The sequence below is a fragment of the Kwoniella bestiolae genome, chromosome 1 (assembly GCF_000512585.2).
Source record: "Kwoniella bestiolae CBS 10118 chromosome 1, complete sequence".
In the NCBI taxonomy this organism is placed as follows: Eukaryota; Fungi; Basidiomycota; class Tremellomycetes; order Tremellales; family Cryptococcaceae; genus Kwoniella; species Kwoniella bestiolae.
In genome coordinates, this window is record NC_089241.1 from 2363831 (window position 1) to 2387284 (window position 23454).

Genomic DNA, 23454 nt, shown 5'->3' on the forward strand with positions numbered 1-23454 from the left:
AGATTTCATCCTATTCTGTCAACGATTATAAGATTGGACAATCACATTTACAGATAGATGGTAGAGCGCAAGAAGACGCCACGTGCACCATTCCTCCACTCTGAACTACTGCTGGCTCGACAAGACGAGATGTCACAGTTTACCACCACCAACATTGACTTTGATACTTTGACAGCTGACAACATACCTCATTGTCATCCATACAAAGAACCATAGATGAGGTCATCATGATCTTCCTACATCGAGGCTTATCCCTCATTTTACTAGCCTTTTCCCTCTTATCGACGACACTCGCCCTCCAAGCAGACCTAGCGGGGATAGTAGATTGGCATAAACCGTTGATTGGCGAATACCTGTTGGAACCTACCCCACCGTTATTTGTGAATCACAAGAATGCCAGTAGAGTAGTGGGATTGACGAAGAAGAATGTACTGGCTGTGCTGGACGTGGAGAATGGCGATATAGGTGTGTTCCTTTTCATTTGGCCATCTTGGTTTTTGACTTGTACTGACATTGTTTGTGCTTGAATGGGATGGCACAGTCTGCAGACACCATTTCGAGGAGTATGATCCCGTCATCTCGTTTCATGTGCATGATGATAGTGAGTGACGTAGCTATTGCCTTAAGATGCTAAGCTGATACATGGCTTGTCCCGCAGAAATCCTCCTTCTATCCGGACCAGGCGGATCAACTGCTCGTCTTTTCTCTCTCTCCACCGGTTCACTCTCGTGGGAGAGATCAGTGATACCTTGCGAAGAGCAGATAAGAGGAGGTGGGGTTCTGACTACGCCCGCTCATCTCGGTACGGATGTAAGCTTCATACATGCCCAGGAAGGTGGGAGTGGGAGTGTGGTGGTGTTAAGCGATGGGAAGAGGATCACGAAATTGGGGTTGAAAGATGGTAAACAACAGTGGGCCACCGAAGTACCTGGTGCCGGGTGAGTTGCTCTGCTGCGAGTTCTTCACTGCTAGTAGGACGACCAGAAGCAAGCTACCTGGATTCCTTCACATGTTCCGGTACTAATTTTATGTCAAATGCTTGTCACAGCTCAACCATCCTATTCAAGCAGGTCACCTCCAGCGGCTCATCCATCCACGTCCTAGGTATCCAAAACGGTATATCCGCCCAGACACTGCTCACTACAACACTTGATATCACCACCTCGGCACCTAAGAATGATCTAGGTCAAATACCATCCATCGTCAAAATACCGGAACAAGCTCTGATCTCTTCTACCGATAAGGGAGATGCCAAAGTAGTTTGGACAGAACATGGTAGGATCAGGATAGTAAGCATCAAAGAAGATGGTTCGGTAGGAAGGGACATTAAGGATCTGTTGCCTGGAAAGGGGAAGATATATGATGAGATCATCGATGTTGGCTTAAGGTCGAGAGGCATCATATTGGGTAGAAGGAGCGATGGAGGTGTGGATGTGGTTAATGTGATAAAACGAGAGAAGATTGGGGAATTTGAACTTTCGGTGAGTCTATGCAGTCTTTTCTCAGATCATTTGATTGACTATTCGCATGAGAGAGGCTGACGAAACGATTATCCAGACCAAATCTGATGAGAGGTCTGAATCTGTATACTCAGGTATCGAAACTCAAAGCGGGGTGATCCTGAATAGAGTGTATTGGTCTTTCACTGTGAATGTAAGTCTTCGTACCAAGCCTGTGCCAAACATATTAAGCAAGATCGCCAATCTAACTCTCCTTGACAGGTCGGAGTCGCTCAAACCATCAACATCCCCAATGTCGAATCCACAGACATCATTACCTCGGGATTCACCTTCTCGTATGATACCGCATCACATGGTACTTTCCTTCATGTAAGCTGACCTATCCGACAAGCCATGTAGTGAACGCTGACAATCTAGCACATAGGCCGCCGTATCCCCGACTTTGGATGACAAGCAACTTCCCACTCTTGTCCTGACTACTTCCAGCGGTGCTATCCAGAAAATGCAACTCGACAATCCCGGGTGGATCCGCGAAGAGTCTCTTGCGGACATCAAGGCAGCTCAATTCGTCGATCTTGGTGAACCGGAGACGGAGGAAGTTAGAGAAGTGCTTGCTGAAGAAGGATTTGCTGGTAGATTGAGTAGACATGTGGCCGAACTCAAGGTATGCAAAAACCATTTCTCTTGTCCCCTAGTCACGTCACTGACCATACTCGACAGGACTTGCCAGGATACATGATCCGATTTGCCAAACGGTTCACCTCCGCTTCCTACACCTCCGCTCTCCAAGTGAAACCCCTGAACACCACTCACCTCCATCGAGATCAGTTCGGATTCCAGAAATTGCTCATAGCAGCGACAGCTAACGGTAAGATCTTTGCGCTTGATTCGTCCACGGGCAAAGTCGTATGGTCTCGAAATGTGGGCTTGACAAATGAAAAGGGCTCAGAGATTCAGATCGAGAATATGTGGAATGTCAGGGACGGCGAAGGTGGTAGAGAACCAATGTTGACAATCTTAGCTACCAAGACAGTGGGAGAGGTAAGCTTAGAGTCTTACAAAACATCGTCACGAGCTGATGGATCAATGAAAAGACCATAACGACTGTCGCATACCATCTCAAAGCCTATACTGGCGTCATTACTGGCGAAGTGGATCCCGTCAATCACCTCCCACTTGGAAAGATCCTTTTCGAAGGCAAACCTCAAAATGCTTTCTTACTCCCCTTCGAGAACTGCGGTTCCAAGGCTGGGGTTTTAGCTGTTATTGATCCTTCCGACTCTCTTCACATCTTTCCACCTTGCAAGAAGGTCGCCGCTGCTGTCGAGGGCATCTCGCACAAGCTGTTCTACACTACCCAAAGTCGATCTATAGACGGTACAATCCTTAGAGGACTTATTCCTTCCGCTGCTACACCAGGCGGTGCATTGAAGGGAGAGGTGGTCTGGCAACATCCCTTCTCGGAGGGTGAGGTGATCTCGGAAACCAAATCTGTGGTTTTCGATGCGGTAGCTTCGTTCGGTAGAGTTCTAGGGGACAAGTCGACCTTGTACAAATACTTGAATCCACATCTACAGATCATATCGACTTTCATGCCATCGACTAAAGGGGTATCGTCAACCTCCCTTGATGGAGTGGGTAGAGTGTATGTGCTGGACAGTACCAACGGGAGAGTGGTGTATCAGACTGAGATTGACGGTGTGGTCGGAAGAGGTGGGATCAAAGTTGGGATGGTCGAGAATTGGTTGGTGTTTAGCTGGTTGGATCAGAGAGGCTGGAAGATCGCTAGTACAGAGCTATATGAGGACACTGAGAAGAAGGGTGTAACGTGAGTTCAGACTTCAGACACCTTAATTCCCATTGAGAGTCAGAGGTGAAGAATTTTTGCTGACATTATTGTATTTTCGTAGACCATCACAATCGACTTTCGAAGATGTCGCTATAACAGCCATTTCGCAATCTTACATTCTTCCTTCCGAGGTCAAGGCGATTGGATTCACAACTTCGAAAGCTGGCATAACGACCAGAGAAGTAATCAGTAAGTAGCGATATTTCTTCTTGATAATTTATCGCTCAGCTACACTTGACTTATAGAAACGCGTCGGTGATATGTATAGTCATAAATTGCAAAAACCAAATCGCAACTATACATCGCAGACTACTTGATCCTCGACGACCAGTCGGAAAACCCAGCTCAAGGGATAAAGAAGAGATGTTGATTCCCTATGAAGCGTTGGTGCCTATGGATCCTAAGAAAGTGATCTCACACAAGTACGAGGTATGTTCAACTCCATTTACCTGTAACAGCCTGTCTATTGTACTATGACCCATCGCTTATATTGTGTTCACCTTCCAGGTCATCGGCGTTAAGTCCCTGTTAACCTCACCTGCATTGGTCGAATCCACCTCAGTCCTCTTCGCATATGGATTAGACCTTTTTTTGACTAGGGGTATAACACCCTCGGGAACATTCGATATTCTTTCTGATACTTTCAACAAAGCTCAGCTGTTGTTGACTCTGGGTGCTCTGTCGATAGGTATATTGGTCGCTGGACCGGCTGTGAAGAGGAAGGAACTGAAGAATAAGTGGTACTAGATAGAGAGAAGTAAAGTGACCAGGAAATGCATACTTATCGTAATGGCCGATCTCCTTGTACAGTGGAGGCCAGAATGAAGTGCCGTGGAAGTCTCGATCTCACATCAGCTCCAAGGCAGATACTCTAAGGAGTTCCATCTACAATTGTACTGCGCAGTAGACTATCCGGTCGAGTGGAATTGGTGTTGTATCGGACCATGATTCCGCAGTGACCGATTGCAGGTCTGTTCTCTGCAATGAAGCATACGCTCTCATTCCCGAGACGTTCGGACGCCTTCCTTTGAACGAGGTATAACAAAATGCCCTAAGGCCGAGACACGACTTTTTCCATTCAACCAATCCTTTATTCCTCGGCCCTCTGTCAGCTACGTCATTTCCGCGATGCTTGATGTCGCTATATCATTGTACTTGGGGCTTCTCAGATATGAAAAGATACGTTCAGAGTGGCGCTGACAGGAGGTCGTCCGCTCAGTCCTGCTGATAGGGTATAAATAGCTGGGCGAAACGACACTCGGTTCTCCAATTCTTTCTTTATGATTGTGGCTTTGCACTTCAAAGCGAAACGATCCATATCTTGAAGCCAATTAAATACGATCTCTTTCAGTTACAGCGATCAATCAGGACGTACAACGTTGATAACAAGACATCATGAATACCGATGGTAAGTCCCCTGCAGTGGTAGTCAGATTGATTCTGTGATGATCAAAACTAATGATTGAGCCGCTCGCAGCCTCCAAGACTGATGGTACCCGCACCGCAATCTCGGATGCAAGAGGGCAACCAATTATTTATTTCAATGTCTGTCAAGGGGAGGAATTGGGGATAGCGGTGGCTGTGCAAGATACCAGCACGGATAACATCGAGAATATAAATTCTGCTTACACCTTTTTCCTAGAGGCGAGCGACAGGTATTATAAGAGATACGACGAGATTGAATGGGACGAACTGCATCAAAAGTCATGGGAGGGAATGAAAGCTTGTAGGACTGCCACTCGTCAAGATATTGAGACCCAATTTGATGATCATCCACGGTTCAAGGGACACTTTGTATTAAAGGAAATTGACGATAACGATCATTTCAAGTCCATCCACCAGATTTTGAACGAGCATAGCAATGCGCAAACGTCCACCGTGGATAATGGGCGTAAACCCCATTATCAGTAAGAACTTGGGCGCGAGTGTCAAATTCCATGCCAGTGAAATCACAGGATACAGGATATACGTGCACGGAACGAACTGCTCATATCATGAGCGTCCTTCCCGCATATACACCCCGTCTGAGATGAAGGTTCATGAATCGGTAGGAATTCAGGGGGCTGAAAATTTTTATAGGAGTGCTGGCGGTTCAACGAATTGGACTTCCGACGCTCAGAGCCTGTTCAATCCTGATCGGGCACAACCAAGGCAAGTCGGTTCTGCAAGAGTGGACCGGAACCTCTTAAGTACCTGGAAACTCAGGCCCCCGATATCAATTTCTTGAAAAAGATCGATGGCATTCCTGATGATGCTAAGGGGGGTGCAGGATCTAAGTACAGCAAAGGAGCGTGAACAGGCGCTAGCTTTGTCGCTATGTGCTGTATGCACAAACCCTCCCAGATAGCGATTATCGTATTGCACCGTCGTCCTTGTTGATATATGAATGTAAGATGCTTTGGTTCCATCGGTCAAACAAATGGTACAGTGATGGTATGACTAGAACATCAATCCCTCGTCCTGATCCATTCTGTCTGCAGATGTTGAGACAACGTAGGCTTGTCGCGAGCTATCCCAGTTACACTGTTATCGCCAGCGATGGTGCTTGCCGCCCAGATTCCACTATATGGATGGGAACCTCAGTACTACACGAATAGGTCCCTCTGCATGCATTTCAAGCCAGGTCTCTGCCATACTCGCCTCACCATGCCAAGTATCAGCATTGGAGCTGGGGATCTACAAAATCTGCAGCATTGTCAAGAGTGACGATTTCTTCTTCTTCAGGACGACCATCCGAGATGAAAGGACGCAGATACTGCAGGATTCACAGGATGTGGGAGGATGACGTTGTTTACGCAAACTGTTTCCGAGACGCTACGCGTCTATGTAGAAGTTGGACAAATCGAGCACTCCTTCCATTGGCTTGGCCACCGCCACAATGGAGAAGCTTCGCCGTCGTGTGAGAGACGTAACTTCCCCTGCGCAAGTAGCTCTCACGAGGAGCGATGAAAACAGTCCTAATCGTTATTGCCGTCTTACATATATGCACCTTTGATCAGGGGGCTGATCTTCAGATCAAAGGGAAATCCCAAATCTCCTCCAACCCTTTTCTTCGTCATGAGGTATTCCCAGAGAATGCCACATATATAAGTTGTATGGTACTATGCGCTCACAGCAGACCTCCAACTCACTTACATCTCGTACATCTCCCAGCACCAGTCAGCCGCACCATCATAGCAGACTTCAGCCGCACCATCATTTCATATTGTATACATACCTAGACTCCGCTAGTCACTTTCCGATCAACGCATTATGAACGCTCATATTTCTGCCTCCACTAACACTGACTGCAGTGAAGACTGACGAGGACAATGCCCACATGGTGCCGACCAGTGGCAGGAACTCAAGCGGCGTTCTCGCATCGTTCCATGGCCACAATGGGACCTACAACGATGCGTCGCTTAATCGAGGACTCAGATACACGGAGAGGTCAAAAGTGAACACCAAGCCGAGGAGACCGACCGTCGTTTGGAACCTCAGCAGAGACCCGGATGTGGTGGACAAGTTTCGATACGCGATCTCTGTGGCTGATTGCCTCAATACAGCGAGAAATCTGAAGAGTGTCGATAGCGCCCACAGATTCTGTCAGGAGATGGCGAAACAAGACAGGAATCAAACATACGTGGACCATACACCATCGGAATCCCCTTATAATACTGGGAAAACGGACCTCAACACATACGACAAAAACCAGGAATCTTAGTTTAGTCTCATAACCTCAGTGCCTTGAATATACCGACTTAGCTGGTTCAGGCCACTCTTGGCCTACAGTATAAACCTTATTGCATCACTTGTATGGATAGTAGGGTTTCATTTCTCACTCGGTGTAGCACCCTGACATATCCCTCCGGGAGACGGTAGTGCTTCTGACGGATCGTTCGGGAGACGTTATTGCACCAATAGGTGTTTGTGATTGATGCTCAATTTCCTATGCATCTCGCTCCTCTGCCATTTTGATACGTCTAAATAGCACCCATCTTGCTCATCTTCTTATCATGTCCCCTAGTCCTAGCAGCGTTCGAATGACCCCTACTAGATTTACCTCCACCCCTTCCTCCTCTACTACCACCACCCTGACCCCCTCTGCCACCTCCCCTATTGCCACCGCGACCGCCTCCTCGGCTACTATGACCTCCTCTTGATGAACCTTCATTGGCATTTTGACGCGGTGGGGAATGGGCCCTCGTGCGGGTCATTCTCTCAGCGTGGGCAGAGAGTATGTCGTCTTTGTGAGGCTATCACACGAAATACTTTTGATTAGCTATTCTCCCTAGTATATTGCCGAGTACATGGAAAAACGTTTTCGCTGTAGAATATCAAACTCACATCTCGTTCCAACATGATCCTCCAGCCTTCAATCTGCCCATCATCCCATCCAGTGATCTCTCGTAACTTCTTCCTCTCATTTGATCGTCTCGTCACTCCATCTCTTTCAAATACCTTTGGGTTGGATATATAAGCCGTACGAAGTATATCCAATCGTTGTCTATCCGAGGGCGCAGAGCCAGAGGACGGCGTGGTTGTTCCGGAAGGTTCACGTGAGATCTATTTGTGGGGCACACACATCGCAAATTTAGTTCTTTGCTTTCACAGTGCACATCTAGCAAGCAGGAGAAAACCTGGATTGGTGCTATAGCTACTCACCTTCACTCCATCTTCCTCACTGATCTCATCCTCCTCATCGTCCCCTCCTGCCACCCTGATCTTACTGACCACACCATCATCCCCCTCCTCGAGATCGTCCTCATCATCCAACAGATTAGCATCCCGCAATGCACGTCTTCGTTCCTCCTCTTCGACAGCTTGGTTCTCCACCAATCGCATGATGGACTCTCGGAGTGTGTCGGGTATGGTGTTTGATAGAGTGGGTAGTGAGCTGTGCAGGTCATGTGTCAGTACGAAACCCCTCATTTGCGCACCACGAGGAGCTAAACAATATTGTAAGACAACTCACGAATCATCATCTTTCAACTTCAATCTACTCATATCCAACTCATCATCAAAAATATTCCTTCTTTCGACTCTCTTCTTTTCGCTGTTGACGTGACCATACGCATTGACGATATCCGATGAGGGAACGATCTCGTCGGAAAGACCTTGAATGGCAATTTTCAACTCCTGCAGATCATCAGGCAGACCTTCGCCCTTGTTGAATATGATTTCGACGATTGGCGAAGCTTGTTCGGAGGGTGTTGCTCTGGAGCCTTCTGGTAGAGATGAGATGGTGTGATGCGATAGAGCTGAGAGCAGCAGATGGGGTGGGAGAGTGGGGAAGAGCTGTAGGAGGTGTTGGACTCGCTGGATTTGGTACAGGGTATCACGTCAGCGCTGAGCCAACCCAATAAAAGATAGGAGAACAAAGCCAACAAGGGCAGTGATCGAACGGCAGGACAGCAGGACATCGCCCGGTCCACCTTGACAGCATTGTAAAGAAACAAATGAACACTCACCTTATCTTCCCTAGCTTGCTGGTCCCTCTCCCTAATCAACACCTCCTTCACATCCTTCCCTAGACTCTCATCCCTCTCAAACACCGCCTCCCAATCATCTCTCAACCTCGACCCCTTCCCCATCACCTCGACCCCACCCTCGTTAAGGGATGATATATCACCCATAAATCCAATCATAGTTTCCTCAACGGTATCGTGTCCAGCCGGTACACTATCCAACAATTCCTTACATATCATCAATATATCAGACTTGACCTTCGCTACTCCGATATCACCTCCAAGAGCAGAGTAAGCTTTGGAGAGGGATTTGAGCAGGTTCTCTGAATCTTCCAATACCAGTGCCAACAGCTCATCGTGCGCTCGAATGACCGCCAACAAGATATAAACGGATGTTGCTATATCCTCCACATGGACCTGAGGGCTGTTGAGCCGATTGATCAGAGAAGGTATAATATCTATTCGGAACACTTCTACCAAATCTCCATTAACTTCAAAAGCATTCGTGAGTATTTCATTGATCATTGTCAAGTGCAGTGGATAGGCTATGATGGCATCTAATAGGAGAGGGACCTTGATCAGTCCAGGATGGGAGGTCGAGAGGTCTAGTAGATGCTTCAAAGGGATGGTAGAGCCTGCTTGAGGTACTGGTGAAGAGGGGGATAGACGGATGGAAGCTTGGATATGGAGTGTTAATTTGAGGGTCGGGAGGGTGGTAGATGATGGGGTAGTGTGAGATAGTTGGGAGATCAGGTGGGGGATGAGTTTGGGGTAGAGAGAGGGTGGTGCGGGGGTGGAAGGGAGGTTGACGGTCATGGTGAAGATGAAGATGGAGCGAGGAGGTGGTCGAGAAGCAAGTGAAAGGAGGTCGATTGTACGCTGATGAGTGCTCGTTGGTCTGAGAAGGGTTGAGCAAGGCTGTCAGAGTGACAGAAGAGAGATGAAACCAAGAACAGATGGAATGAATTATGACTTTCTTTGCGAAGAATGATCAACTCGACCGACCTCCACTCGGATCCGAAATTCGATGATAATGATGATAACCCAGGTTCAAGTGACTTCTATCCTCTCATGTTCATGCACTATGGTGGACCTCAGCCAGTTCACCTATGCATGCAGCATAGCACGCAAGGGCATAGTCCATACCCCGAACAGTATATACATACTACATCTTACAACCAGATATAATCTACAATAACAATTCAATCAATCTCCACATAACCCCTTGCAGCACCACCCTCCGCATCTCCAACATCCAAAGTCCCCCCCACCACCTCACCTATAAACCGCCTATAACCATCCTCATCCTCACTTTCCAATATCGCCGAGTGGATGATATTGATGTGTACCAAATCGTCGTCTTCACCATCCTTCCGCTCGGTAAGGTCGTATCGATTCTTTCGGTACGAGCATGAGCTCGGAGGTGAACCAGAGGGATAATCCGAATCGTAAGAGAGCGATTGCAGGAAATCATGTCGCGATGGCAGACTGACTTTCCTACCTGATCCTTCCCTGCTGGATCTCAAAGATTGTGGTGGCGAGGTAGAATAGGAAGTCGAGGGTGTACGTATCTCCTCCTCGCTCGAAGACCAAGATCCAAAAGAAGTTGATCTGGAGGTCGAACCCATCTCAGGCGTCTTCATCTCCCCCTTCCTCCAATCACCCTCTCCCCGTCCCAACAAAAAACACGCCCTCCTCTGCCCCTCCCAAAACCTCTTCAAACCCCTCACATCCCTCCTCGTCAAATGATCTATACCAACCAGTCTAACCTCTTTCAAACTTGTCGGAACTACCCTTCCCTCAGAGTTTTCATATACCGCCCTCAGATTCCAGAGCGCTTCAAAAGGGAGTTGATCCAATCGTGTTAGGTCCAGCCGTTCCAGATTGGTTGGTAGTTCCCTTATAAACTCTGCTAGGACATCTGCGAGTAGCATACTGCAGGACGATAGGGATAGGTACCTCAATTGTCCAAAAAGACAGGATGAAGGTGAAGGTAGGGAATGGATATTCGTGAATCCCTGATCTAACTCCTCCAGTCTCCCAAGTTTTCCTATACTATCCATCCACTTCCTTCCACTTAAGGAACTTCCCCTCAGATCCAATTTTCTCACACATTCACTTCCAAGACTCTCTAAGATCCTTTCCAGCTCTTCTAAAGGGATATAAGACGATGAGAAGGGTATATTCAGTGTACGCAATTGGTCCAACTTGACGTATCGAAGTATACCTCCTACCACACTTTCCTCTTTTGTATTCTGTCCACTACGACCTTGAGGATGCGGGCGTTTGATTCGCTTCGAGGTGTTTGGCGATAGAAGATTCCCAAAATGAGGAGAGTATGGCCGATATCCACACGGGTATGGGAAGAGGTTCAACGTCAATTCCCTAACGGAAGGTAAGATATGATCACCCAGTATATGCAGTATCGTCGAGGGTAAAGTGGTGAGCGATAACTCCCTATGAAGGGTTGGTGAGAGGCCTAATGCGCAGAAAGTCTTGGACACTCCCAACACAGAGAGGAGGTCTGATAGTTCGAGATGCGATAAGATGGATAGTTGGATCTCCGTAGGGAGGGTCGAAAGAGGGGATGAGCCGTCTCTAGGAGGTCGAGGGACGAACGCCCGTTTGAAGTGTTTGGAGCATAGGGACGATGACACAGGTAGAGTGGATGGTAAGAGGGCGAGGTGAGAGTGATTGGACAGGATCTGAGAGGGAGGTAGCAGTGTTATGTCGATTGTCATGTTGGTTGTTGGTGATGATCGTATGATCGATGTGATGCGATTGTGATGCTCATTGATGATTTCAACTACGAATATAGAATGGGAGATGGATCATCGTTCTGTATGACATGTGTATGTGTATGGTGCTCGTAGTTACCCAATTCATCCATCCCATCTCATGCTCAATCTCATTCCTTTGTTGTTGTTACTGTCACTCGTACTGCTCTCGTTCAGTGTTTACTTACGTCATTACACTCTCATCTTCCAGGCACTGCAGCTTCCACCATCGGCGATCACCGGATATGGTAAAATGGTAAATATTTGCCACTCAGCCATCTCATTCTTTCATCCAGGTGGGAAAATGAGTACAACAAGGTTATCCACTCGTAAACACAACTTCTATAGATGCATAAACAGATGCAACTTGTATGAACAATGAGGCCGACATGACATGTGGTGTGATAAGGAACAGAAACCGAGAGCTATGGGGGGGAACATCCTATTCCTTCGTTCTTCTTTCTTTGGACATTCAAAACGGATTCTTGAGTTTCTTGACGTGACGTTGAATGGTCGTGTATATATACAAATAACGTCCCAGTCTTTTCGTGGGTGGGTGGATCGTGTGTCGTAGGGGACATGGATAGATGTTGATTATAGGATTATATGGTATTGTTGGATCGAATCGGCCAAGTATCGAATTTGGGATAGATGAGATCTGTAATTTGCTTATTCGGTGGGAAATCTCGAGTGTCGGCGTTGAGATAAGGTTCGTTGATGTATGGCCGACCGACCCCCCTCTTACATCACGACACAGCATTTCCCTTTATCTTCCCCATCATCCTTCTCACTTCTCCTCTTCCCTCCGTATGCCTCTCGGTGTCCATGCGAATGATCATGGCTTGCACCGACACCTCCATGTCCCTGATCACGGACCAAGACAGCAGCCCTAGTAGCAGATTCGAACACTGCGTCTACACCTTTGTTCTCTAATGCTGAGGTTTCGAAGTACGCTCGAGCACCGATCATGTTTGCTATTTTTGAGCCCTACGAAAACGCAATTCAGACATTAGCCCATATCTCTAGCTTTAGGACATCATGAAGGGACCTTGAGCTAGGAGGTGAAGAGACTTTGCTTGGCAGTAGAAACACCCACAGTAGCATGATCGATATATCTATCAGGTGTGAACGTCCCATTTGCCATTGCCCTATCTCTCAGATCCGTCTTGCACGCTACGAGAATCACCGGTATTTGTCGACCGCATATCGAACGTACTTCCTCGATCCACTGCGGCATGAAGTTAGCTTGGGAGACTCTGCAGTGTCCCTGCGATATCTGACGTCGGTAGGAAGGGATGGGTATAAGGAGTGGGAAACGCACCTTCTGCGAGACATTCTCGAGCGAGTCAGGCGTATCAACCGAAAACGCTATCAGGATGACGTGTGCTTTGGAGTATGATAATGGTCGGAGTCGTTCGTATTCCTCTTGACCGCTATGTACGAATGATATCAGCATGATGAATCTTCGCAACATGCCGGATTTCTACCGCCTCTGCAATGTAGCAGAGCGAAACGGCAAGGGAGACGAGGAAGTAAAAACTCACGCCGTATCCCATAATGCCAGTTGAACAGGTTTCCCATCAAGTTCAATCTCCGTCACATAGTTATCAAATACCGTCGGTTCCTACCAGTCAAGATCAGCCACTAAACGTTGCTTCTCTCTCTCTCTCTCTCATCCATCTCTGCCATTCTTTCTCTATCTCTACCTCCTTCTGACGAGTGGCCAGAAGGCCAGGTGAAATCCCACTCACATAGTTCTCTGGGAAATGCCCCACGGCAAATACATTCAGCAATGAAGTTTTCCCCGCCGCTCCATCTCCTACTATCACTAATTTACGTCTTATCTGCAGATAGAGGGTAGTAACGTCAGCTCAAGTCTCATGTCCCTCACTGATCCCAGAGGTACTTGGCAGATGTGGTAGGAATGCTATTTGTGAACTCACAGCTCTTGAGGGACTTCCAGACATCTTATATGATATTATGTCCAGTTATTCTTCTGCTTCTTCTCTCTCTTGGTTCGAATGTTATAATTCCAATTTGTACCTGAATGCTAGAGTGTTTCTACTTCTTCTCGTAAGGTGATGATGTCGATGTAGTGGAACAGTCCTTTACGAATGGCAGTGTCCGGTGGGTGATGTTTGTCGTATGAAAGGAAGAGGGTGGTTGATAGTAGGGGGAAGATGGATGATAGAAAGAGAGAAGATCAAAGGATACGTGAATGAGAATGAGAATGTTTCTTTATATACTGCTGGTGCTATACGGTGATTGATGTGATGTGCTCGCTTAGCTTGTCGTTTTGATGAGATAGATGATTTAATGAGGCTATGTCGAGTTGTGGTTGTGATTGTAGTTGTATTCGGTTCCGCTCAATCTGCCTTGATCTTTATGGGTTGGATCTATAGGCTGTGGGGAGGGGTAGGAGTAGGAGTAGGATCGTACGACTACGAAGCTGGTCAGCTATATATAACAGATAGAGTATATATGATGATGTATATAAGATGGATCAAAGGAATGGTTCATTATCCATCGTTCATAATTCGTGGTCAGGGCGTGTTGTGAAAAAAAGTTTAACATGCGATGATTGATTCACAAGGGTGTGATAACGCATAGCACGTGTGGGCCGTACCCGTACAGCTTTTCTCTTTCGTACTTTGCGATATACACCCGGCCCGAAAGGTATGATATGATGGTTATGAGATAGGCTCGGTATTTCTTCAGTCTGAGACATGTCCAGCTTACAAGGAAGGAAGGAAGAACAAGTACATCCGAAAATCACCGTCACTCACATTTCGATACGAGGAAACCTGTCTTCCAACTGTCCAATGATCTACAAGTTACGGTGTGTTATAACCAACCATTTCCTTATCTCTGGGCTGTATGCGCGGCTACTCCTTTTTCTCCGATACGACTTGAGCTTGGTGCGGTTGGTGATATGTATATGTCTTTGTGTTTGTGTTTGTGTCGTTGAGTGAAGCGATATGATATCTGTTCCGTTCAAGATGATGGCGATGTGACGACCAAGTATAGATGAGATAAAACGCAATGATAAGATTCGTCGTTCCACTTTTCAAGTCCTCCTTATTTTCTTTCCTGATGATGAAGAGAGTGCCGTAAAGGTATTATTACGACTGAACGTGGGAAAGTCAAACTTCCTAATCCCACTGTACTTGACGTTTGACAAATCTCGTAGGATGAAGCTTCCCGTCTATTATGCGACTACAACTATGACTGTGCTGCACTTGGATTAGATTAATCGGATGTGTCGAAAGCCGTAGCTCGGAATGGCTTTCCCAAAGCCGTGTGAAACTGATCTTTGATAGCAGAATTGAAGACAAATCCAATCGATGAGCCGAGAGAAAGAAAAACTTGACCTGCACCTTGCACTCATCGACTCGTTGCAAACGCACATCGATGACGCTGATAGAATCACCCGTATCCCCATGCATGCCAATATGATATGACCACGCGCTTGCTTTGAATGCTTGTGGGCTGTGTAGCTTGTGTAGCCTATGCACGGCGTTCGTCGCATCTTACTTGGAATACCCTGCCCTATCGCTTTGGCTGATGCTGATGCTAATGCCGCAATACAACCGCCGCAGTCCCAACAACAAGCATGATGTGTCCTGTCATTGACGTCGTTTTGGTGAGAAATGACAAGTTTCCATCAGGGATGAAAGGGAGTGTGCCTTGGCATTGGGAGTGCACAGGTCCGATGGAAGTGCAATGAAGATGTCCGAAGCGGTCACCTCCGTTCTCTCTTGTCTCACAGATTTAACGCCGAACGGGAACCGGAGGGTATCGGCGTTAAAGCACTTTTATAACCCCGTAAATTGCCGATGTAGACAGCTCATTTTCGCACTTTTCGATTTTTGCTTTGTCCATGTTGCATGGTGCATGGCAGTGAGCGAGAGTCCTGAATCACAGACAATCTGCAATTCGTAGGAGACCACCCAAAAGACCATTGATCAACCTCATTAGCGTTTACCTTCTACTCATCCATCAAGGTTAATCCATCTAAAAAACATCATCAAAATGGCTGAAGCTCAAGCTCAAGGACAACGAGGTGGATTCGGTAGAGGACGAGGTGGTGCCGGTGGAAGAGGACGACGAGGTCCTAGACGAGGTGGAAAGAAGGAGGAGGAGAAGGAGTGGTGAGTCTGAGTCTAGCTGGGTTGGGTTACGCCAAATGGAGTCGAGTGGGGCGAATAGGATAGAATAGGAACAGGAGGAATAGCGGCCTGTCAGTCGTATTGATGCGGGTTGGGGATGAATCAACAGAAGTAGTCGAAGACGGATGATTCGGAAGGGACTATAGAATCGGCTTTGCGTTGAACGAAGAGGGAATCATGGAAATAGTAGAACAAACACTGATTGCTCTTCACTCTTCACTCACACAGGGTCCCCGTCACCAAGCTCGGTCGACTCGTCAAGGACGGTAAGATCAAGTCCCTCGAGGAGATCTACCTCTTCTCCCTCCCCGTCAAGGAATACCAAATTGTAGACTTGTTCCTCCCCGCCCTCAAGGACGAGGTCATGTCCATCAAGCCCGTCCAAAAGCAAACTTCTGCTGGTCAACGAACTAGATTCAAGGCTTTCGTTGCTGTCGGTGACTTCGATGGGTGAGTGTCTTGATTGAATATTTGTGAATCATTGCTGATCTCACTTCTCCCTTTTCTCTCTTCCTCCGTCTGGCCTCGTTTCATTCAATCGCGCCTTCTATGATATTCATCTTCGATCATTCCCCACCACCCCCCGCAGCCACGTCGGTCTCGGTGTCAAGTGTGCCAAGGAAGTCGCTACCGCCATCCGAGGTGCCATCATCACCGCCAAGCTCTCCATCACCCCCGTCCGAAGAGGATACTGGGGTTCTCACATTGCTGAGCCTCACACTGTCCCATGCAAGGTTTCCGGTAAAGCTGGTTCCGTCATGTGTCGATTGATCCCTGCCCGTGAGTTTCTGCATCTCATCATATCTCATTGCCTTTGTGGAAGAATTTTCAATACTGATGATTTTTTCGATTACATAGCCCGAGGTACCGGTATCGTCGCTGCCCCAGCTTCCAAGAGAATGTTGCAAATGGCCGGTATCCAAGATTGTTACAGTGGGTTTATCTTCCTTTACAATAGGTGGTATTGTTAGAGCACCTCGCTGATATTTGTGTTTTCCCGTGTGATAGCCCAATCCAAGGGATCTACCGCCACCCAAGGAAACTTCTTGAAAGCTACCATGGCCGCCCTCTCCAAGACTTACCAATTCCAATCTCCCGATCTCTGGGCTCACGTTGACGTTGGTAAATCACCTTTGGACGAGTACTCTGCTCACCTCGCTCTTGCCGCTAAGAAGGCTGCTGCCTACTAAGCGTAGCTGGAAGGATCGGTTTGGAGCTTGGGTTTGGATGCTTTGTAGGAAGGTTTATTCCACAGTTGAGATGAGATAACCTTTGATTATAACTGAACTATACTGTATTCTGGACTGCATATCTGGCTGCATTGCAAATGAGAGAGATGAAGTGCCGAGATGTTGACGGCGCGGTGTGAGGGATCTTCTCAGGTGCAGCTGAAATTGCGATAGCGATACTAGCAAGGCGTGCATACGAAGACACTGTAAAGAATGAGTAGGATCCTTGAGCGTGTGGTACGGTGCATAAGACGATATGGGTACCTCCTCTCACACGAGTGAGCAGTGCACGCAGAAACCCAACACGTCCATGGGCGAATACCCTCCCCACCTTCTTCCATCCATCATCCCAGGGGAAGCGGGGTGACAGGTAGATGTGATTCGGTCGCATCGATAACGCAAGCGAACGGGCTCGTCGCATAGGCAGAACAAGTGGCACTTTCGAATAAAGGTGGGAGGAAAACATTGCATCGACTTGATATTCCGTCAATACGTTATGGCTGGAGGATGGCATTGCGAAGGTCATCCTTCGCCGAAAAGACAGGCCTATCTACGTAAATGCGTTCAAACATATCGCTATTGTCCAATCCTATCACTACCGTCCAATCCTATCTAATTTTCTCGCCATCATAAAGGTAAATTTACGAGGATATGTGCCTCTTCTCGTGCACAGTATCAATAAGTAGATCTTCTTGCGAACACAGAGGTGGAATCGCTTCCCAACACCACGGGATCGCACGATGTGAACCTATTCAGAAAGGCCTGATCGACCGCTCGTGTAGATAACCCCCTGATCGCCCCGAATGCTCTCAGAGGTCCGTGAATGTCCTCTGACTTGATCGTAGTGGATTGACTTAGCTCGTTCAATCTCTCTGCTACTTGCTTCAGGGCATCTCGAGTTTCGTTCGGATCGGTGTGAGGTGAATAACCGATATACAACCTCATCGTAGGTGCTGATCCTCCCTGTGAGTTGGCAATTGGATCCGCAACCTCGTCGTTGTGGAACAAAGATGATGTCACAGAGTTCCAGACACTCATTACGGGTGAGATAGGTCTGAGAGTCTGGATATCCTTGGAATAGATCAGACAACCTACCGTCCCTTCTGTTTGGGTCTGTTGTTTCACCTCGTTGAACTCGTCCAATACACTTGGAGGAACAACGATCCCTTCACAATCGCCACACCACCTCTCCACCGCATCATCCGCTAGACGCTGGGTCAATCTCGCCATCTGGTCTTCAGTACCTGCAGTATATCCGATAGTATCGCACCTGGCACTATCTTTCAAGTCCCCACAGTAAGTTTCGAGACCATTGATAATCGAGTTCGTCAATGCTTTCACCTGTTGTATCGCGTATCGTCGTGAGGTATCGGCATTGGAAGATCCATAGTGGGTCGAATGCCTCAGTAAGTCAGTTCTCGGAATGACGGTCCTGCTGAGCCATCCCTTATCAGAGGGCAGATGAGGGCTCAAGTAGACGTAGTTAGGCTTGTTGTGCTCGGTAATGGAGCTGCGGAAAGTAGGGGACAGGGCAGTAGACGATGTGGCAGTGTTGAAATCTGGGGGAGGGGGTTCCCGAATCGATAGATCTCTCAAGGATGGATCGAAAGATTCTCCGGTGGTTCTTCTTCGGCTCGGGGGCATATTGCCAATAGGTCGTATCAATCAGTGCCTTGAGGTGAACTTTCGGTTTTCGTTCGTGCAATTATTGAGATTTGTAAGCTGTATCTTGCTATATATACGATACTTACCACCTATAGACCTTGCTTTTATTTCGAGTCATTTCCCTCTCCGCTGTCTGAGGATGTTTTGTCAAATAAGGTGAAAAATTACTCCGGAGGGCAGCGTCAGAGCAAAGGAGAAATATAATTGCAAACAACTGAACATTGAGTTCGAAAAGAGAAGATGCAAGGTCGGAGTTCTGAAATGACTACAGCATGTCGAAGCAGAGAAGAGGCATAAAACACCCTTTGATTTGTAGCGTGTAGGAACATTGCTCTCGTGCTCAGGCGAAGGGCGGAGAAACCTAGAGTAGTGCACTTGTACAGTACCTTTGATGCAGTCCTCACAGGTCAGTCATGATTCGCAGTGAATGCATCGCTGTGGGCGAAATCTTCAACCCTCTTTCAGATGGTTTTCCGATTTACATTCCGTCTTTGTCCTACATATCATGCAGTCACAACAACCTCACTTTCAGATTCACAACTCGTTCCAGCCTCCGGACTTCTACCTGTATTTCGCTCCCAGCGCTCTGAGGAGCTCAGAATATCCAAAACTTCTCCGGGGGTATTATGGATGGCAAATCCCTTTGATCTAGCCATTAATTTCATGATTTTCTTGTCTATGGCAAAATCTCGTTTATCTAAACTTGCAGCTAGCCTTCCCATTGCTTCTCTTGTCTTTTCAACATCTTTCAGGTCGCTGGTATAATTGATGTAAAACGTGACCCTGCTCAAAGATCTGCCTCGGCCTTCTGCATCCTGAGGTTCAGCCTGGAGTTCCGATATTGTACTGTTGGCTTTATTGCTATAGCTACTCCACCATCTTCTCAAGAACGGTAGAATCCCAGGAGGGTCTTTCCCCGAGGTGCTCTTGCTATACACCAAACACCCTTTGCTGCCATATTTGCTCATTTTCTTCCGAATCTCTTTCAAGTGCTTCACCGTATCCTCATCGACAAGTTTGAGAATACAAGACTCATCCCTAAAAGTCCGACACGAGAGATCCTCGGTTGTCCTTTTTATAGCTGCCTGACAATCGTCCCATTCTATTTTTTTTAATCTGTAATCATCGTAATACCCTACCAGTGACTTGTAAAGTATCTTCAGTGTAGCCTGTACGGATTCTTCGGTAGGTGCAGTCTCCCAATCGTGGAATGTACCTCGATGAATCACCGTGTGGCATATCCTGCTGGGTGGGAGATGACGCTCCATGTTGTATTGTAAATTGAGATCCAATGGTCTGGGGCAGAAGTAGATAGTGGTGGGGATATCATTCGCTCTACCTAGGCTGTATGTCGGAGTTGGGTCTCGGGATGCTTCAGGGTAGCTCGGTATCGTTCCCTCGAGATCAAAGTTGTCGATGGCAAAAATCCAGTCGGTCATTGTCGGTTGACCTAGGTGTTGCTTTGCCAGGGTCTTCCACGTCACGACCGTCCTGTATATACACAGCAAGGAGATCAATAGGTAGATGATTACAGGGGGGGTTATAGAAAGTGATACAAGATGAGTAATGAATCCTTCAAACTCCTCTGAAACATCGGAAGGCAAACAAGACAAATCACACGATGAGACTGGCATGAAAGCTGCGATGTTTATGTATATAACCCCCTACATCGATGTGAGTCGAACTTGACTTTGATTTGCAGCGTGGACGGGTGTCAATCATGAACACAGTGTACTGAATCGGTCAAATCAGGTGTGTCGTTGCGATTTGCCTGAGCATCACTTCAGGCAATGAAAGGTGGCTCACGAGGGTTCCTTTGCGTAAGAGACCTGGCAAGCCTTCAATCGTATTGTGACCTTACAAGTCCTCTTGTCTGACAGCTCCGCTTCAAGAGCCCTCCTACAAATATGGTCTTCCATCTAAGAGGCTTGAAGAGTAACAGCTCCAGGCAAACTGACAAACGGCATACATCTTCATGTGTCTCGTATATCTCGCAAATGAATTGATACAGAGAGGAGGCATCGATGGGCTGACATTTTGCTTTATGAAGTACCACCTTTGCAGCCGAAAGGTTTCAAACCACGACCTGGAACGGATCCCTCCCCATTTCTTCAGCGGACGTAAAATACGATCTCCAATCCTCACCAGAGACAAGCGCGTTGACCACCTCCCAAGGCATGTCGCACACCGACAAATTCCTCGATCTGGTCATTCTAGAAAGAATCGCATCGCTTAACTCCTCGGAATTAGTGCCAGCCAAGTTGATCAGGTCCTTCCTCACTTTCGAGACTTGTTCGAGATCCGCCGAGTACTCAATGTAAAGTTTGGCCGGACGGTGCTGCGAGAAGGAAGCCTGTGAAGATACACTTGCTTGACCATGAGCCGTGCCGAAGCTGCTATTCCGTCTGAAGAGCTTTTTGGGCGAAAATGTCGAAGGGGCTTTGTGTGGCGGGACGGTGGTCGATAAAATCAACACCCCTTTCGAAAGAGCGCTGGTCAGTTCCGCTGCGATCTCCGCGATAGAATTGAAGGTTTTCTTATCCTCGATGCACTTGACCTGACATCTGTGCGAAACAGGGTTATGGTTGACCGCATTCATCATACCCTCACAGAACGTATTCAAATCCGATAGGAAGCTCTTCTTCCTATTGTGTATTTTCGACTCGTGCCGATGGGTGTTCCAGAGGTTTGCTAATGAAACATGAAGGTGATGCTCAGTTAGCCCGGTGATCTGCTGGTCGTAGTTGTCACTCAGTGTCCCCCAATGAATGATGATTTTGCATACTTTGTGACTCAAGTCCTCCTGCGGATTGCAGGTGGCACTACGGCCTGGGACCAGGGGATGAAAGTAGATGGTATTGACCTTGTCTCCTTCTCGAAGGGGAGGGGCAGGCACTGGGTAGAAAGGGGTGACATCGGTGAAGATGTCCAAGTAAGAGGGCAATACTTCTCGATCAACCGTATGATGATCTTCAAGCCGATCACCTTGATCTAACTGGTTTAGTGGCATCTTGCGTTGCTTGATAATCGTTCTATCATCTAAAGTATCGATTTGAGGTCCAAGAGTCGATTTTTCAATAGATGATAAGGCAGGTCAGCGGACGATCGATGGATCAACCTTCGAATTTTGCATACAGGAGGGAGTCCGCATGATATCAAATAGTATCAGCGGTGGGAGAAGGCGGGCCTGGACCACAGCATTTCGTGGTTTGTACTTTCAAGTGAAATCGTTCTTGAGGCTGCATCTCAATTCGTTCATTCCCAGCTATAGAAGAGATGTTGACATGATAATGTTCTGGGCTGACGAATTCAGGACCGAGTACGCCAGGATGTAAACGAAGGGCAATCTCAAATCGTTGGTTCCCAGCTAGAGAATGGATGTTGAGACGATAATATTCCAATTTAATCGGTTGTTGATTGGGCGGAGAAACCCCGTAACTCGGATCCTTTGTATCGATTGGTGTAGTTCTATCCACTCGAGATTCGAGCTCGGCTCCCGAATCAGACTGCAGAGTAGTAGCACCGAGAGGTATGTGAGTTACGCCGGAATGCCAGAGGGCACGCGGAAGGGCAAAAAGTACTGCATTCAGTATCCTTTGTGTTGAATTCGACCGATTGACTTGTTACAGGAAATGTAGTAAGCAGCAAACTGCATGCTGGATTCGGTGATCGAGTCGTGTTTCTCAAAACACATCAGGCAGAATTTCGATACCATGCAAAGCCCCGAGGGACTACTGTACTGTATTAGCGGCCGCAGATTTGGAAGGCATGTCGCATGCTACTTTATGCATCTGTCTACACCATGTCCTACAGCTGAAATCTTTCAGCCTGAGTCAGATGATGTCGAACGGTGTCAAAACCGATAGGGCCTACCACACTGTATCTGGGTCATTCAGCGTTTTTCATCTCCCTTAAGATTCGAGGATCAAAATCAATTAAATTGTTATCACTGAGCGTACTATCCCCCCATTGCGCTCTCAAAGCTTTCCGGTGCTCTCTCAGGTCTACCGGGTCCTTCAGCTTCGCAAACTCCTCATTGGTCTGAAGATCTCTCAGCTTTTCCTTTGATCGTGCGATATCAATGGTGAATTCTTGTTCTGACGCATATTTAGTGGGATGGAAAACCTCGTGCAGATAGTCAAACCACGTGGGGAGAACTCCTCTGTAAGCTCTATCTTGCATGATTGTGATGTAGTACAGCTTATCTCTGATGAGATTTGATCGTTGAGCTAGTCTGCCAGCCTGAGGTATCGTAATGGAGCCTTCTGCCTCGTCCATATGTGCGAGCGCTTCACAGTCAAACTCAGACTCAGGATGAGAATCCTTGAATTTGTGTTGGTCCAGGTATTTTTCTTTTCGAAACGACAGTTCTTCAGTCCAGAAAGGATGCTCCTTAATCTTTTCATAGTATCTATAGAATTTCGAAGCGCAATGATCGGTCTCTTCAGGTGTCCAGGCACACATATTTCTGTACTTATTACCCATGAGATTCCACGATGCGCTGATAGGGTCGTAGGTAAGATTAGCACCAGAGGTCATACATGGATAACAGAAAAATCGACTTTGAGGCTTGGACAGTACAGGTCTACCATCTGCACTGAATGAACCATGTATCACCTCGGGTTCGTCCATCCCTCCAGCGACCGATCCGGAATCGGACAGATCACCTGTCTCCGCCTCGATCTCGTGTTCACCATTTTCACTCCAAGTTAGTGAAATCGATCGATTAGACACATCGTCTCCGAGCTCGGACGAAGATGCCGTCCTCGGAGCGTCAGGGGTTCGAATGTTGTCGTCAAAAGCAGACGCATCCATGGTCATGTAACGATTGAACGAGGACACAGTCGGGTGTGTAACC

General features: G+C 47.4%; 10 protein-coding genes across 10 annotated transcripts; 3 read left to right on the forward strand and 7 right to left on the reverse strand.

Annotated features, from left to right (window-relative positions):
• Positions 1-227: 227 nt before the first annotated feature.
• On the forward strand, positions 228-4056 carry I302_100896 (uncharacterized protein; the record flags this gene model as incomplete). Its single annotated transcript, XM_019190906.1, has 12 exons — positions 228-465; positions 542-601; positions 659-938; positions 1049-1481; positions 1558-1653; positions 1722-1829; positions 1885-2124; positions 2181-2501; positions 2555-3288; positions 3371-3498; positions 3578-3738; positions 3817-4056. The coding sequence occupies 12 exons, from the start codon at positions 228-230 to the stop codon at positions 4054-4056; spliced, it is 3039 nt and encodes a 1012-aa protein (XP_019047654.1).
• A 648-nt stretch (positions 4057-4704) lies between these two features.
• On the forward strand, positions 4705-5220 carry I302_100897 (uncharacterized protein; the record flags this gene model as incomplete). Its single annotated transcript, XM_019190907.1, has 2 exons — positions 4705-4717; positions 4787-5220. The coding sequence occupies 2 exons, from the start codon at positions 4705-4707 to the stop codon at positions 5218-5220; spliced, it is 447 nt and encodes a 148-aa protein (XP_019047655.1).
• A 2051-nt stretch (positions 5221-7271) lies between these two features.
• I302_100898 (uncharacterized protein) lies at positions 7272-9572 on the reverse strand (the record flags this gene model as incomplete). Its single annotated transcript, XM_065869168.1, has 5 exons — positions 7272-7544; positions 7636-7854; positions 7954-8185; positions 8264-8607; positions 8760-9572. 5 exons carry the CDS (start codon positions 9570-9572, stop codon positions 7272-7274), a joined length of 1881 nt encoding a protein of 626 aa, XP_065725240.1.
• A 386-nt stretch (positions 9573-9958) lies between these two features.
• On the reverse strand, positions 9959-11497 carry I302_100899 (uncharacterized protein; the record flags this gene model as incomplete). Its single annotated transcript, XM_019190910.1, has 1 exon — positions 9959-11497. The coding sequence occupies one exon, from the start codon at positions 11495-11497 to the stop codon at positions 9959-9961; it is 1539 nt and encodes a 512-aa protein (XP_019047658.1).
• Positions 11498-12274: 777 nt separating this feature from the next.
• On the reverse strand, positions 12275-13500 carry I302_100900 (uncharacterized protein; the record flags this gene model as incomplete). The annotated part of the gene is made up of 6 exons (XM_019190911.1): positions 12275-12520; positions 12630-12761; positions 12855-12966; positions 13078-13157; positions 13285-13377; positions 13477-13500. 6 exons carry the CDS (start codon positions 13498-13500, stop codon positions 12275-12277), a joined length of 687 nt encoding a protein of 228 aa, XP_019047659.1.
• Positions 13501-15565: 2065 nt separating this feature from the next.
• I302_100901 (40S ribosomal protein uS5) lies at positions 15566-16892 on the forward strand (the record flags this gene model as incomplete). Its single annotated transcript, XM_019190912.1, has 5 exons — positions 15566-15684; positions 15931-16152; positions 16292-16482; positions 16561-16635; positions 16711-16892. 5 exons carry the CDS (start codon positions 15566-15568, stop codon positions 16890-16892), a joined length of 789 nt encoding a protein of 262 aa, XP_019047660.1.
• A 714-nt stretch (positions 16893-17606) lies between these two features.
• Positions 17607-18575, reverse strand: I302_100902 (uncharacterized protein; the record flags this gene model as incomplete). Its single annotated transcript, XM_019190913.1, has 1 exon — positions 17607-18575. One exon carries the CDS (start codon positions 18573-18575, stop codon positions 17607-17609), a length of 969 nt encoding a protein of 322 aa, XP_019047661.1.
• A 524-nt stretch (positions 18576-19099) lies between these two features.
• I302_100903 (uncharacterized protein) lies at positions 19100-20035 on the reverse strand (the record flags this gene model as incomplete). Its single annotated transcript, XM_019190914.1, has 1 exon — positions 19100-20035. The coding sequence occupies one exon, from the start codon at positions 20033-20035 to the stop codon at positions 19100-19102; it is 936 nt and encodes a 311-aa protein (XP_019047662.1).
• Positions 20036-20670: 635 nt separating this feature from the next.
• Positions 20671-21606, reverse strand: I302_100904 (uncharacterized protein; the record flags this gene model as incomplete). Its single annotated transcript, XM_019190915.1, has 1 exon — positions 20671-21606. The coding sequence occupies one exon, from the start codon at positions 21604-21606 to the stop codon at positions 20671-20673; it is 936 nt and encodes a 311-aa protein (XP_019047663.1).
• Positions 21607-22484: 878 nt separating this feature from the next.
• Positions 22485-23411, reverse strand: I302_100905 (uncharacterized protein; the record flags this gene model as incomplete). Its single annotated transcript, XM_019190916.1, has 1 exon — positions 22485-23411. One exon carries the CDS (start codon positions 23409-23411, stop codon positions 22485-22487), a length of 927 nt encoding a protein of 308 aa, XP_019047664.1.
• Between the last annotated feature and the right edge of the window lie 43 nt (positions 23412-23454).